Below are 12,944 nucleotides of genomic sequence, written 5' to 3'. Positions count from 1 at the left end.
CCATATCCCAAAATTGGTTGTTAATTATGGCACGACGTGTCAAACTGATTTTGTTTATGGATTTAGTTTTGCAACTATTAACACTCTATGAACTCTATGAAAAGTGATGTGATTAATTTACACATTGATTGATCTGGACGGAATAACCTCTATATTTTCACCGAATAACACTTCAGAACCAGAGGGATCATGTCTTATTACAAAGACATTTACGGGATCCATAAACTCTTTCTCACCTGAAAAGCTTACTTCAATTACATCTAATGCTTCGCTTTCAATACTAAATTTAGAAAAGAAAATACTTCCTTCCGAACTCATTTCAACCAATTACTCTTCCTCATTCTTATTACATTACGGTTTTCTCTTACCAGAAGGTGTTTTTGATAAAAATTTTTGTACAGCATAGATGTAGCTTTGACTTTAGCAAAAATACTAAGGAAGTATCCACAAGATACTTCAGAATGATGAAGATGGAGTGTTATCCTCGTTATTGTAGTTCATCATATTGGATAACCTGATTAAGCAATGTTTCAAAAATGATTTAAAAGTATTGTTCACCACATTAGTGTTGTTATTCTGTATCATGCTCGGAATACCGATTTTTTTCCATTAAGTAGCAATATTTTCGAATATTTCTCTATATTCACGCATCTGAGAGCAAAAATTTTAGGGAGTAGTGTGTTAAGGGTAAAATTTGCCACAACTTTTGTTATAAAAGTTTTTCTGTATCATGCTCAGAATTTATATTTTTTCTATTAGCAACTTGTGAAACTACGAATTTTTCTAATTTTCATATTTTCGAATATTTCTCTACATTGATGCATCTACGAGCAAAAGTGTTATACAGTAATGTGTTAAGGGTAGAATTTGCCACAACTTTTGTTCTAAAAGTTTTTCTGTATCATGCTTGGAATACCGATTTTTTCCATTAGCAACTTGTGAAACTACGAATTCTTCAAAATTTCATATTTTCGAATATTTCTCTATATTGATGCATCTGAGAGCAAAAATGTTACAGAGTAATGTGTTAAGGGGAAAATTTGCAACAACTTTTGTTATAAAAGTTTTTCTGTATCATGCTCGGAATACCGATTTCTTCCATTAAGTAGCAACTTGTGCAACTACGAATTCTTTCAATTTTCATATTTTTGAATAATTCTCTACATTGATGCATCTGAGAGCAAAAATGTTACAGAGTAATGTGTTAAGGGTAAAATTTGCTACAGGCCAATCCAAAACATTAACGTTTTCGGCAGAAGATCATGCTTTAAGGCTTCTAGCAGTTTGCTTTGGATCGTTATCCTGCATAAAAATGAATGCACAGGAATATATTCGTTCGCAAATGGCTTCATTGTATTCGCCATGATGGCTTTGTATAAATGTTGGTCAAACAAGTTGAACTTTGATTCATCGCTCCACAGTATGTTTTTTCAAAATTCTAAGGGTTTTTCCATGTGTTCCTTTGCAAACTGAATGCTTTTTCCTTGCAATGCATCCACGGAGTCCATTTTCCAATAGTCGACGTCTTATGGTTCGCGTTCATATTTCCATACTTAATTGAGAAGTGACTTTGCTTAGAACTCAAAAAAGGATTGCCAAAAAAAAAAAATTAAGCGATCTTCTGCTGGAGTAGTTTTCTTGGGCCTGGATTTCCGTTATGCGCCATGAAAGAGGCGTGATGACACGAGCCAGGAAAATTTATGTATAAAATGTAAACTGCGGCGGCTACAATTAATGAAATTCTTGCTTCTCTTAAATCTCTCTTACGCTTGTGACCGCGATCGAAGTAGGTGATGCTTTGACTTATTCGAAGTCCCCTTGCGTGGGTTCTGATGGTATCGGTCTCAACCTTCTTCTTCCTATCCTTGATATAGTGCTTCCTCTCTTAACTCATATCTTTAACTTTTCTTGTGAGCGGTCTTTATTTCCCTCTGTCTGGAAGGTAGCTCATGTCGTTCCCATACCCAAATCCAAGTCCTCTTCATGTAACACTGATTTCCGTCCGATTTCAATTTTATCCGTACTATCAAAAGCTCTTGAACGCTTAGTTTATTTGCAAGTCCAAGGATTTCTAGAGAGGTTTAATTTACACAATGAGTTGCAATCGGGTTTTCGCAGTGGGCATAGTACAACTACTGCCCTCATTAAAGTTACTGATGATATTAGGTATGCCTGCGACAACAGATGTGTTACTGCTCGATTTCAGCAAGGCTTTTGATTCTGTCGACCACAGCCTTCTTTTAGCGTCTCTTTCTGCCTACGGATTCACTCCCCCCTGTGTTTCTTGGTTTCAATCCTACCTTTCCCATCGCTCCTTGTGCGTACGCGCTAACTCTTCAATTTCTTCTGCTTGTGCAATCAAATGTGGTGTTCCATAGTGTTACTAATTTGTGTGTTTAAAAATTCGAAGTGTCCTTAATTAGCCGTCCAAGCTAAAATAATCAATATTTATTTATTTTATTTTTAAGTTATTATGAGTACATTATTTTCGTTTCTTTGACCACCACTGTACATTGATGCATCTAAGAGCAATATGTTAAGGTTAAATTTTGCCACAGCTTTTGTTCTATGCTCAGAACACCGATTTTTTTTCCATTAGCAACTTGTGATAATGCAAATTTTTCTAATTTTCATATTTTCGAATATTTCTCTATATGGGTGCATCTAAGAACAAAAGTGTTACACAGTAATGTGTTAAGGGTAAAATTTTACATATTTTTTTTGTAATTAGAGGTTATGTAACCTAAAAGACAACGTAAAACTGAGTCAATAACAATATATTTATAAATTCATTTGTTAATTATTATTATTTGAAACCAGCGCCATCTGTTTGAATATCCTCGCATTAAAACTTGAAGTTTAAAGAACGTTAAAAATGTATTGAAGTTAATAAATTATATTTATTTATATCGTAATTATTAATTATTAAATAGCCACTACATCAATGTATTATATAATCAAAGTGAAATATAATTAATACTTTAGCGCCATCTCTGTGAATGTCCTTGAATTAAAGGTTACGCGAAGGCCACGTTCATAAGCGACTCGTTTTCTGTATTATTCGAACCAAAAATTTCATTTTTATCCAATAAATAAACGTTTATTTAATTGATAAGCGTTTATAAACATCTTAATAAAGTAATCTCATCGTTTGTGTTTACAAAAAAATTGAAGTGTTCTCGAAAATTCGTTAGATAATTGCTGGTACGTCACTGGAACGTAAAATTGTTCTGGTACATTCGATTCTAGTTGGTTCTGGAATCATATGATTGGATATATACACGCATATATATGTCGGCGAGCTCCATTACGTAGTGTGACATCGAATAGCGTACTTTAAAGATCAGTTATTTTATTTTTAAGTGTCTTGAACGCGATTTAGTTTTACGTTCGTAAATTCGAGCACGTTAATTCGAAATCATCATGGGAAAAGATTATTATAAAATCCTAGGAATCAGCAAGAACGCGACTGATGACGACATCAAAAAGGCGTACCGTAAATTAGCTCTGAAATATCATCCGGATAAAAACAAAGCACCGGGAGCTGAGGAACATTTCAAAGAAGTTGCGGAAGCCTACGAAGTTTTATCCGATAAGAAAAAGCGCGATATTTACGATCAACATGGTGAGGAAGGTCTAAAAAGTGGAATTCCTGGTGGAACTGGGACACCTGGTGGACCATCGTTCAGTTACACTTTCCATGGTGATCCACGAGCTACCTTCGCCCAATTTTTCGGCAACGCAAGTCCGTTCCAAGCTTTCTTTGATCTTGGCGGCGGCGGTAATAGAATGTTTGGGTTCAATGATGACAGCATGGATGTAGACGATCCATTTGGAATAGGAAATGTTGGTCAACCAAGACCAGGCGGACCAGGAGGAGCATTTCGAAGCCAATCCTTCAATTTCCATAACAGTCCAAATCGAGGGAATAAAGATAAGCTGCAAGATCCGCCAATCGAACACGACCTCTATGTATCATTAGAAGATATCATGAAAGGTTGTACCAAGAAGATGAAAATTAGCAGGAAAGTGTTGCAGTCGGATGGGACGGCGAAAAAAGAAGATAAAGTTTTGACGATTAACGTTAAACCAGGATGGAAGGCGGGAACTAAAATAACGTTCCAAAAAGAAGGTGATCAAGGAAGGAATAAGATTCCTGCTGATATAGTATTTATAATCAGGGATAAGCCACATCCGCATTTTAAACGAGAAGGCAGTGATATTCGCTTTACGGCAAAAATTTCGCTTAAAGAAGCTTTATGCGGCTGTACTATTCGAGTACCAACAATGATTGCTGATAAAGTCATCCCATTACATTTCACCAACGAAATTGTTACGCCAAACACCGTTCGACGTTTACAAGGGCATGGATTGCCATTACCAAAAGAATCGTCTAGAAAAGGAGATTTAATAGTTAATTTTGATATTCGCTTCCCAGAGCAGCTTTCTGAATCAGCCAGGGATATTATTTATGACACTTTACCTTAAGTTCTTTCATTTTTTTTACAATTAGAGACTGTTTTTGAAGTAGTGAATGTCGTGTGTGTTGATGGATAAATCTCTGTACGTTTTAGTACAATAACATCAAGGACAGTAAACTTTAAAGGAGAATTGATTGATAGAGTCCTTTAAACGTGTACAGTCTTTGTTATTACATTAAAAGAAATTGAAGATAAAAATTAATTTAATTGTTTTCAGGGAACGTATGAAATATAAGATAATATACGGTTTATTTTAGGGGGAGTCCTAAAATGAATCTGTTAATACTGTATTTATAAATATAAGGTGTTGCGTTATAATATTAATTTTTATTTTTCTGAGGACGCTATTTGTAAATAAATTAAAGAAAAAAAATATGTTATTAATATATTAAAAGAGGAAATAAAATGGATATATTAATAATTATTTTTTGTAAATATATTTAAAACTTATTCACTTATTTAATTTAATTTTTTTTCACTAATAAGCACTTATTATTATTATTTTTATCGTCTCATTTAGAAATCGTTTTTTTTTTTGTAAATTATCTAAGCAACAAGCGCTGTTTGTTATAGTTTTAAAGGTTTCTTATTTTGTAATCAGTAACATTTTCAATAAAAAAAATCAGTCTCAAGAGTGGGTTTTATTTATGACTACAGTTAAAAAACAGAAGTTTAACTCGGCGGAGTTAGAAAAAAAGAACCGGGGCGGTATATTATAATATGAAATTGTATTCATAGTTATCCAACGCCAGTTCAACTTGGCGCACTCCTAAAATAGAGTGCCAGAAGTGAATGCTGACGTCATCGTATTAGACACTCGCCAACGTAACCCGTATACTGATCCCAACATTAGCAATTTTATCAAGAAAAAAATACACACAAATTTTTGTACATATTTATATATATTTTTATTTATTCGTGTCAAATGTATATATAAAAAAGTATAAAAAGGTCGATTTAAAAAAAATGTGAATCGATTTTTTTATGTAACCTTGGTGTTTTGACCTCATGGGATCTCCTTTAGTAGCGGGATTTATCCGGTACGGTGCCAGATGTTCTCGGCGACGATGGCCATGTCCCGATTTGGGACGTGAACGCGACCGGCGTTTTCCTTCCAGTATTTCAGATCGACCTGTGGTAGATCTTCGCATGGCTCCTCCCGATTGTCGTCACCGATATTTTCCATCGCGTACCGTTGTATAAACTTCACGCCATCCGAATTCTCGCACAATATCTTCGCAAGCATCGTTTTTCGTATCTCGGCCAGCTGCGTTTCATCAAATTCACCGGTATTCTCATAATAATGTCTATCTCCTCGTTTTAACCGTGCGAATTGATCGATTACTAAACAATTTAATGTTGGACCCAACATACTACCACTTTCAGGATTTTCACTTAATGCACCTGTATATAAATCTATATCATCCACATCTCTAAAAAAAATTTTTAAATTATTATCAAAAATTACCTATACAAAGTTATCATCCAATTAGATAGCCTAACAAGAACAATAACTAAAGTCGGCCGAGATTATTTCTTCCATAAATATTTTCTTACCTAATATCTTCCTTATTATTAGAGATAGCGAAAAATTAAACGCACCATTTGAATACTTGATTCTTTCTCTATCTAAAACTATTCGTCCGCCAATAAGTTGATACTAATATCAATAAAAAATTAAAAACACATGCTTAAATCACCTTTAATATATATCCTTACACTTTCTTATTTGATAAGGGGAAAACTATAAAAGTAGGTCATGTAAACTTAAAGCCGAACGAAATAGTGGATCGTCTAGCGAAGGATGCGATAGTGAGTGGTATGCAGAACATGGGCAAAATATATGTGAAGGATCTAATTACCATGGTGAGACAAGAGATGTTAGAAGCTGAGTGGGACAAATATTGGGTCAACTGTTGGAGGGCTAGGATGACCCAATATGCACGAATCCACCCAAGAAATTTCTATACACCTCTATTACGAGGATGAAATTTGACCATGGTAAATTCCCTAGTCATTTTTATAAACTGGGTATTGTAGACTCTCTTGGATGTTCATGTGGTAATGAGGTAGGTGACATCATAGCCAAAGAGAGAGTTTTTTGCAAAATCTTCTGGATAGTGGCGTGCGACTACCGACATGCAATATTGAGTTGCTAAGTTTAAATAGAAAAGATATTTATTATATTATCGGACGATTCCTCGCAAGCACTAGAATTAGATTCTAATCCTTACAATCCATTGAATATTAGACATAGGACTCGAAAAGCTTAATAATAAAAAAAAAGAAAACTATAGAAGTATATCTATCTTATCAAAAATTTTCTGCTCTTTGTAATGGTGTATTCCCACGTTTTAGCCACTTTTAAACCTTGTTCGGGGTAACTTTCTTATATGACCAGGAGAAAACTCTAGAACCATATTTTTTTTATCGAAAATTTTCTGCTCTTTCTAATGGTGCATAACACGCGACGATAGCTCGTTTGTACAAGTACATTATTGGTCAAAAACTACTAAATTCACACGTTTTCGCTACTTTTATCTTGTTCGGGTCGATAATTTTCTTATTTGACCAGGAGAAAACTCTAGAACCATATTTATTTTATCGAAAATTTTCTGCTCTTTCTAATGGTGCATAACACGCGACGATAGCTCGTTTGTACAAGTACATTATTGGTACTAAATTCACACATTTTAGCTACTTTTATCTTGTTCGGGTCAATAACTTCCTTATATGACCAGGAGAAAACTCTAGAACCATATTTATTTTATCGAAAATTTTCTGCTCTTTCTAATAGTGCATAACACGCGACGATAGCTCGTTTGTACAAGTACATTATTGATCAAAAACTACTAAATTCACACGTTTTAGCTACTTTTATCATGTTCGGGTCAATAACTTCCTTATATGACCAGGAGAAAACTCTAGAACCATATTTTTTTTATCGAAAATTTTCTGCTCTTTCTAATGGTGCATAAACGCGACGATAGCTCGTTTGTACAAGTACATTATTGGTCAAAAACTACTAAATTCACACGTTTTAGCCACTTTTATCTTGTTCGGGTCGATAATTTTCTTATATGACCAGGAGAAAACTCTAGAACCATATTTTTTTTATCGAAAATTTTCTGCTCTTTCTAATGGTGCATAACACGCGACTATAGCTCGTTTGTACAAGTACATTATTGGTACTAAATTCACACATTTTAGCTACTTTTATCTTGTTCGGGTCAATAACTTTCTTATATGACCAGGAGAAAACTCTAGAACCATATTTTTTTTATCGAAAATTTTCTGCTCTTTCTAATGGTGCATAACACGCGACGATAGCTCGTTTGTACAAGTACATTATTGGTCAAAAACTACTAAATTCACACGTTTTAGCTACTTTTATCTTGTTCGGGTCGATAATTTTCTTATATGACCAGGAGAAAACTCTAGAACCATATTTTTTTTATCGAAAATTTTCTGCTCTTTCTAATGGTGCATAACACGCGACGATAGCTCGTTTGTACAAGTACATTATTGGTCAAAAACTACTAAATTCACACGTTTTAGCTACTTTTATCTTGTTCGGGTCGATAATTTTCTTATATGACCAGGAGAAAACTCTAGAACCATATTTTTTTTATCGAAAATTTTCTGCTCTTTCTAATGGTGCATAACCCGCGACGATAGCTCGTTTGTACAAGTACATTATTGGTCAAAAACTACTAAATTCACACGTTTTCGCTACTTTTATCTTGTTCGGGTCGATAATTTTCTTATTTGACCAGGAGAAAACTCTAGAACCATATTTATTTTATCGAAAATTTTCTGCTCTTTCTAATGGTGCATAACACGCGACGATCGCTGATTTGTACAAGTACGTTTTTGGCCAAAAACTACTAAATTCTCACGTTTTAGCTACTTTTAAACCTTGTTCGGGTCGATAATTTTCTTATATGACCAGGAGAAAACTCTAGAACCATATTTTTTTTATCGAAAATTTTCTGCTCTTTCTAATGGTGCATAACACGCGACGATAGCTCGTTTGTACAAGTACATTATTGGTCAAAAACTACTAAATTCACACGTTTTAGCTACTTTTATCTTGTTCGGGTCGATAATTTTCTTATATGACCAGGAGAAAACTCTAAAACCATATTTTTTTTATCGAAAATTTTCTGCTCTTTCTAATGGTGCATAACACGCGACTATAGCTCGTTTGTACAAGTACATTATTGGTACTAAATTCACACATTTTAGCTACTTTTATCTTGTTCGGGTCAATAACTTTCTTATATGACCAGGAGAAAACTCTAGAACCATATTTTTTTTATCGAAAATTTTCTGCTCTTTCTAATGGTGCATAACACGCGACGATATCTCGTTTGTACAAGTACATTATTGGTCAAAAACTACTAAATTCACACGTTTTAGCTACTTTTATCTTGTTCGGGTCGATAATTTTCTTATATGACCAGGAGAAAACTCTAGAACCATATTTTTTTTATCGAAAATTTTCTGCTCTTTCTAATGGTGCATAACATGCGACGATAGCTCGTTTGTACAAGTACATTATTGGTCAAAAACTACTAAATTCACACGTTTTAGCTACTTTTATCTTGTTCGGGTCGATAATTTTCTTATATGACCAGGAGAAAACTCTAGAACCATATTTTTTTTATCAAAAATTTTCTGCTCTTTCTAATGGTGCATAACATGCGTCGATAGCTCGTTTGTACAAGTACATTATTGGTACTAAATTCACACATTTTAGCTACTTTCATCTTGTTCGGGCCAATAACTTTCTTATATGACCAGGAGAAAACGCTAGAACCATATTTTTTTTATCGAAAATTTTCTGCTCTTTCTAATGGTGTATAATACGCGACGATAACTCGTTTGTACAAGTATGTTTTTGGCCAAAAACTACTAAATTCTCACGTTTTACCTACTTTTATCTTGTTCGGGTCAATAACTTCCTTATATGACCAAGAAAAAACTCTAGAACCATATTTTTTTTATCGAAAATTTTCTGCTCTTTCTAATGGTGTATAACACGCGGCGATCGCTCATTTGCACAAGTACGTTTTTGGCCAAAAACTGTTAAATTCCCACATTTTAGCCACTTTTAAATCTTTTTCGGGATAACTTTCTTATATGACCGGGAGAAAACTCTAGAACCATATTTTTTTTATCGAAAATTTTCTGCTCTTTCTAATGGTGTATAACACGCGGCGATCACTGATTTGTACAAGTACGTTTTTGGCTAAAAACTACAAAATTCCCACGTTTTACACCTTGTTCGGGATAACTTTCTTATATGACCAGGAAAAAACTCTAGAATCATATTTATCTTATCGAAAATTTTCTGCTCTTTCTAATGGTGTAACACGCGGTTATACAGGGTGGTCAGAAATGTGCGTCAAATTTCCCTATCTCGAAAAGTCGAAAAGTTAATTTTTTTTAAACGGTAACCTATTAATGGTAGTATGGTTTTAGATAGAGAAGGAATCAAGGTTTCAAACGGTGCATTTAATTTTTCGCTATCTCTAATAATAAGGAAGATATCAGCTAAGAAAGCAGATAGAAAACTATGGGTAAAAATTTGTCTCATGTGTAGGTATTATTATCTAATTGGGGGCTAATTTCGCATATAATACAACCTATAGATACTCCGAATGTAATTAACAGTTTCTTGATTAATATCTTCGATATCATCGAAATTATTAACTTTTTTTAGTTGGCATATCTCCCGAAATTTTGTGTAACCAGGTAAACCATGATCTCGCCCTCTTTGTATGTTCAAAGATACCAAATCTAATCCACAAATTTGATTTTTATTCTCGAATAAATGTTCTTTTAACTAAAAAGATTGATTAAATTTTCTTGGATTATTTAAAAAAAAATGTTTACCTCCGGAGTAAAAAATGGGTCATGGGCTTGAACGCTGCTTCGAACGGTTCCTTTTAAAATTCGATCCATTTCGCCAGGTTTGTATAATAAAAACGGATCGAAAAGGATTTCGTGTAATTTTAAATACTCCACGGTCGATTTGTCATTGTCGATCAAACTGACTAATGTCGGGATTAATGAATGCCCGAATCGAAATGATGCTGTGGCGAAATTATTAGAAATCGTTGCGTCTATTGAATTGTTATAATTTTTGTAGAATCCTCGTTTTCTTGGCGATAACTCGTATTTTTTTAACAGTTTATTACCTAAAATTTATTTCAATCTTTTAATAGATACAATTAGGTCACGGTTAAAAAAAAATAAAAAAGATTTTTTTTAGCGTTATCTCAATTTACTTTTTTATCTTTGCAAAAACATTTAAATCTAATATGTCAACAAAAAATGTTTTAGCTAACTAATCTTAATAATACCAAATTGTATATATTAAGAATTTCAAGGTTATAAAATGTATCAAAAATACACTATTTGTGTATACTAACCTAAGATGATATTTAAAAACTCGTTATAAGTAATGTGTTGCAATTGCGCTATTAATATCTTCCTTGTCTCTTGGAATATCCGTTCATCACTCCAATGTGGGTTTATGGAATGCATCCTCTTCGCCAAATTGTTGTGATGTCTCGTCCAAATTAAGTGCATCGTCGTCAAGTGAACGTTTTCGTTCGCCCTGGCGTCACCGGACATAAAACAATATTTTCCATCTTTGATTTTTTCTTTACGATTGCAACCGTCCGATAAGTCATGAGAAATTGGTAATAATGTTCGATTATCTTGTGTGATTAAAACATTGAATAAGCCGTTTTGGAAGGTTCTTAATTTGGATGAAACTTCTTGGGTTGGTCCGTAAATAACTGATCCATCAATGTATGACGAAACCTGATTCATTTGCTCTCTAACACCTAAACACGATGTGTTAACTCGAGCTGATCGCACAAAGTTCATACAAGTAATGTTGTAGTTGGAATAATAAGGATCATCTGGGTCTATGATGACCGGAAAACATTCCGGATGCGCGATAAAATCGGATTTTTCACAACATGAAATCGCCGTTAAATTTTTTCCTTTACTCGAAACGGTCGCTGTGATGTCGTGGTCTAAAAATTGTCCAAAAACGGCGAGCATTACAGTGAATTTTGGGTCATTTCGAAAATAAGGTCTGTGGACTACATTGCTAACCGTTCTTGGCGACGGCAACGAGTTATTAATTCCGTTTCGTGGTGAACCGATTCCGTCTGAATATATAGGTGGTATTACTCTTCTAAACGGAGAATAACCCGATCCAGAATTCGGCGATAATAAATTATTGCAAACCCCGTCGTACGACCTATATTTTAAAAACTCGCTGCAATTTTTAATAACATCACTTTTAACGCATAAATTTGGAATAATCCCATTTTTTAACGCATAATTTCTCGTTGCTATTTCTTCCATATAACCAATAAAAGCTAACTCTTTACTTTTATTCGAAAAAGAGGTCACCATTTGATGCTTGTAACTCGGCGAAGTTGATTCTAAAATCGGTTGCTGATTTTCTATCATCTTTAACATCTCCAAATCTTTCAACGTCGAATTAATCGCGCTTTTATAATCCGTTGAATTTAAATTATAACTTTTTGAGTTATTATTACTTAAAATTCCAGTTGTTAAAAAAAATAAATCTATCGGAACAGTATCGTTTATTAAAGAAGTTGTTTCATTTGAATCCAAACTTAACGTTGTCGATATTATCAATGCAATTATAAATATAAATCTATAAAGCATCAAATGAAATTTAATCAAAACTTTTTTATTACTTACATGAGCGCACTGCAAAAACAAATTTGGAAAATACGAAGTTGTTGTTTTCGTTTTCTCGTGATGCTACTCTCGAATGCATAATTTGGGGTTTCGCTAACAAGCAAAGCGGTTCTTTCAGTTTTCATTTTGCAAAGTACGACGTAGAACTAAACTAAGAACTCGATGGCGATCGATTTTCTCGAAGAAATGTGATACCGATAGACTCGTTGAAGCGTGAGGAAGCCCTGCTAAAGTTGCAAAATATACGAGGAAATAAATAACTTTTAATTTAATAAAATTATTACTATAATTTTGGCAAGAAAAAATAAAAGAATTTTCTTACTTTGATATTATTGCCTTTTCTTCTTTGCTCTCTTCGGCCATCTTATGGTACCTATAGGATAAAATAATGGACATGTTCAAAGAATACATGAAATGAGACTCAAAACAAGTTATTAATTAAAAACTTGGTATATTGAAAAGTTGAAGAATAAAAAATTGATATAGCGACAATTTTTTTATTTATTGCCAGGAGAAAATTCTAGAACCATATTTATATTATCGAAAATGTTCTGCTTTTTCTAATGGTGTATAACACGCGGCGATCGCTGATTTGCACAAGTACGTTTTTGGTACTAAATTCCCACGTTTTAGCTATTTTTCAAGTTTGTTCGGGATAACTTTTTTATATGACCAGGAGAAAACTCTAGAACCATATTTATTTTA

At 33.7% G+C, this 12,944-nt stretch overlaps 2 protein-coding genes across 2 annotated transcripts; one reads left to right on the top strand and one right to left on the bottom strand.

The window, feature by feature from the left end:
• The first annotated feature begins 3,256 nt into the window (after nucleotides 1–3,256).
• On the top strand, nucleotides 3,257–5,113 carry LOC111425429 (dnaJ protein homolog 1). The gene has a single exon (XM_023059431.2). The coding sequence runs from the start codon at nucleotides 3,424–3,426 to the stop codon at nucleotides 4,486–4,488; it is 1,065 nt and encodes a 354-aa protein (XP_022915199.1). The 5' UTR covers nucleotides 3,257–3,423; the 3' UTR covers nucleotides 4,489–5,113.
• A 238-nt stretch (nucleotides 5,114–5,351) lies between these two features.
• LOC111425654 (peroxidasin homolog cardinal) lies at nucleotides 5,352–12,441 on the bottom strand. Its single transcript, XM_071198629.1, has 5 exons — nucleotides 12,240–12,441; nucleotides 10,922–12,192; nucleotides 10,383–10,687; nucleotides 10,133–10,332; nucleotides 5,352–5,914 (listed from the first exon to the last, which is right to left on the bottom strand). The coding sequence occupies exons 1-5, from the start codon at nucleotides 12,362–12,364 to the stop codon at nucleotides 5,515–5,517; spliced, it is 2,301 nt and encodes a 766-aa protein (XP_071054730.1). The 5' UTR covers nucleotides 12,365–12,441; the 3' UTR covers nucleotides 5,352–5,514.
• Between the last annotated feature and the right edge of the window lie 503 nt (nucleotides 12,442–12,944).

This window comes from Onthophagus taurus, chromosome 8 (genome assembly GCF_036711975.1).
Source record: "Onthophagus taurus isolate NC chromosome 8, IU_Otau_3.0, whole genome shotgun sequence".
NCBI lineage: Eukaryota > Metazoa > Arthropoda > Insecta > Coleoptera > Scarabaeidae > Onthophagus > Onthophagus taurus.
The sequence above is the reverse complement of the archived record's forward strand: the minus strand, read 5'-3'. Positions and strand labels throughout refer to the sequence as shown.

Bases quoted from the DNA above. Each gene is read 5' to 3' on its own strand.
- LOC111425429 (XM_023059431.2), top strand. From the start codon at position 3,424: ATGGGAAAAGATTATTATAAAATCCTAGGAATCAGCAAGAACGCGACT.
- LOC111425654 (XM_071198629.1), bottom strand. From the start codon at position 12,364: ATGAAAACTGAAAGAACCGCTTTGCTTGTTAGCGAAACCCCAAATTAT. The intron at 10,688-10,921 runs GTTAGTATACAC...AATAAATTTTAG, and splicing joins GTTTTTAAATATCATCTTAG to GTAATAAACTGTTAAAAAAA. The intron at 10,333-10,382 runs GTAAACATTTTT...CAATCTTTTTAG, and splicing joins ACCCATTTTTTACTCCGGAG to TTAAAAGAACATTTATTCGA.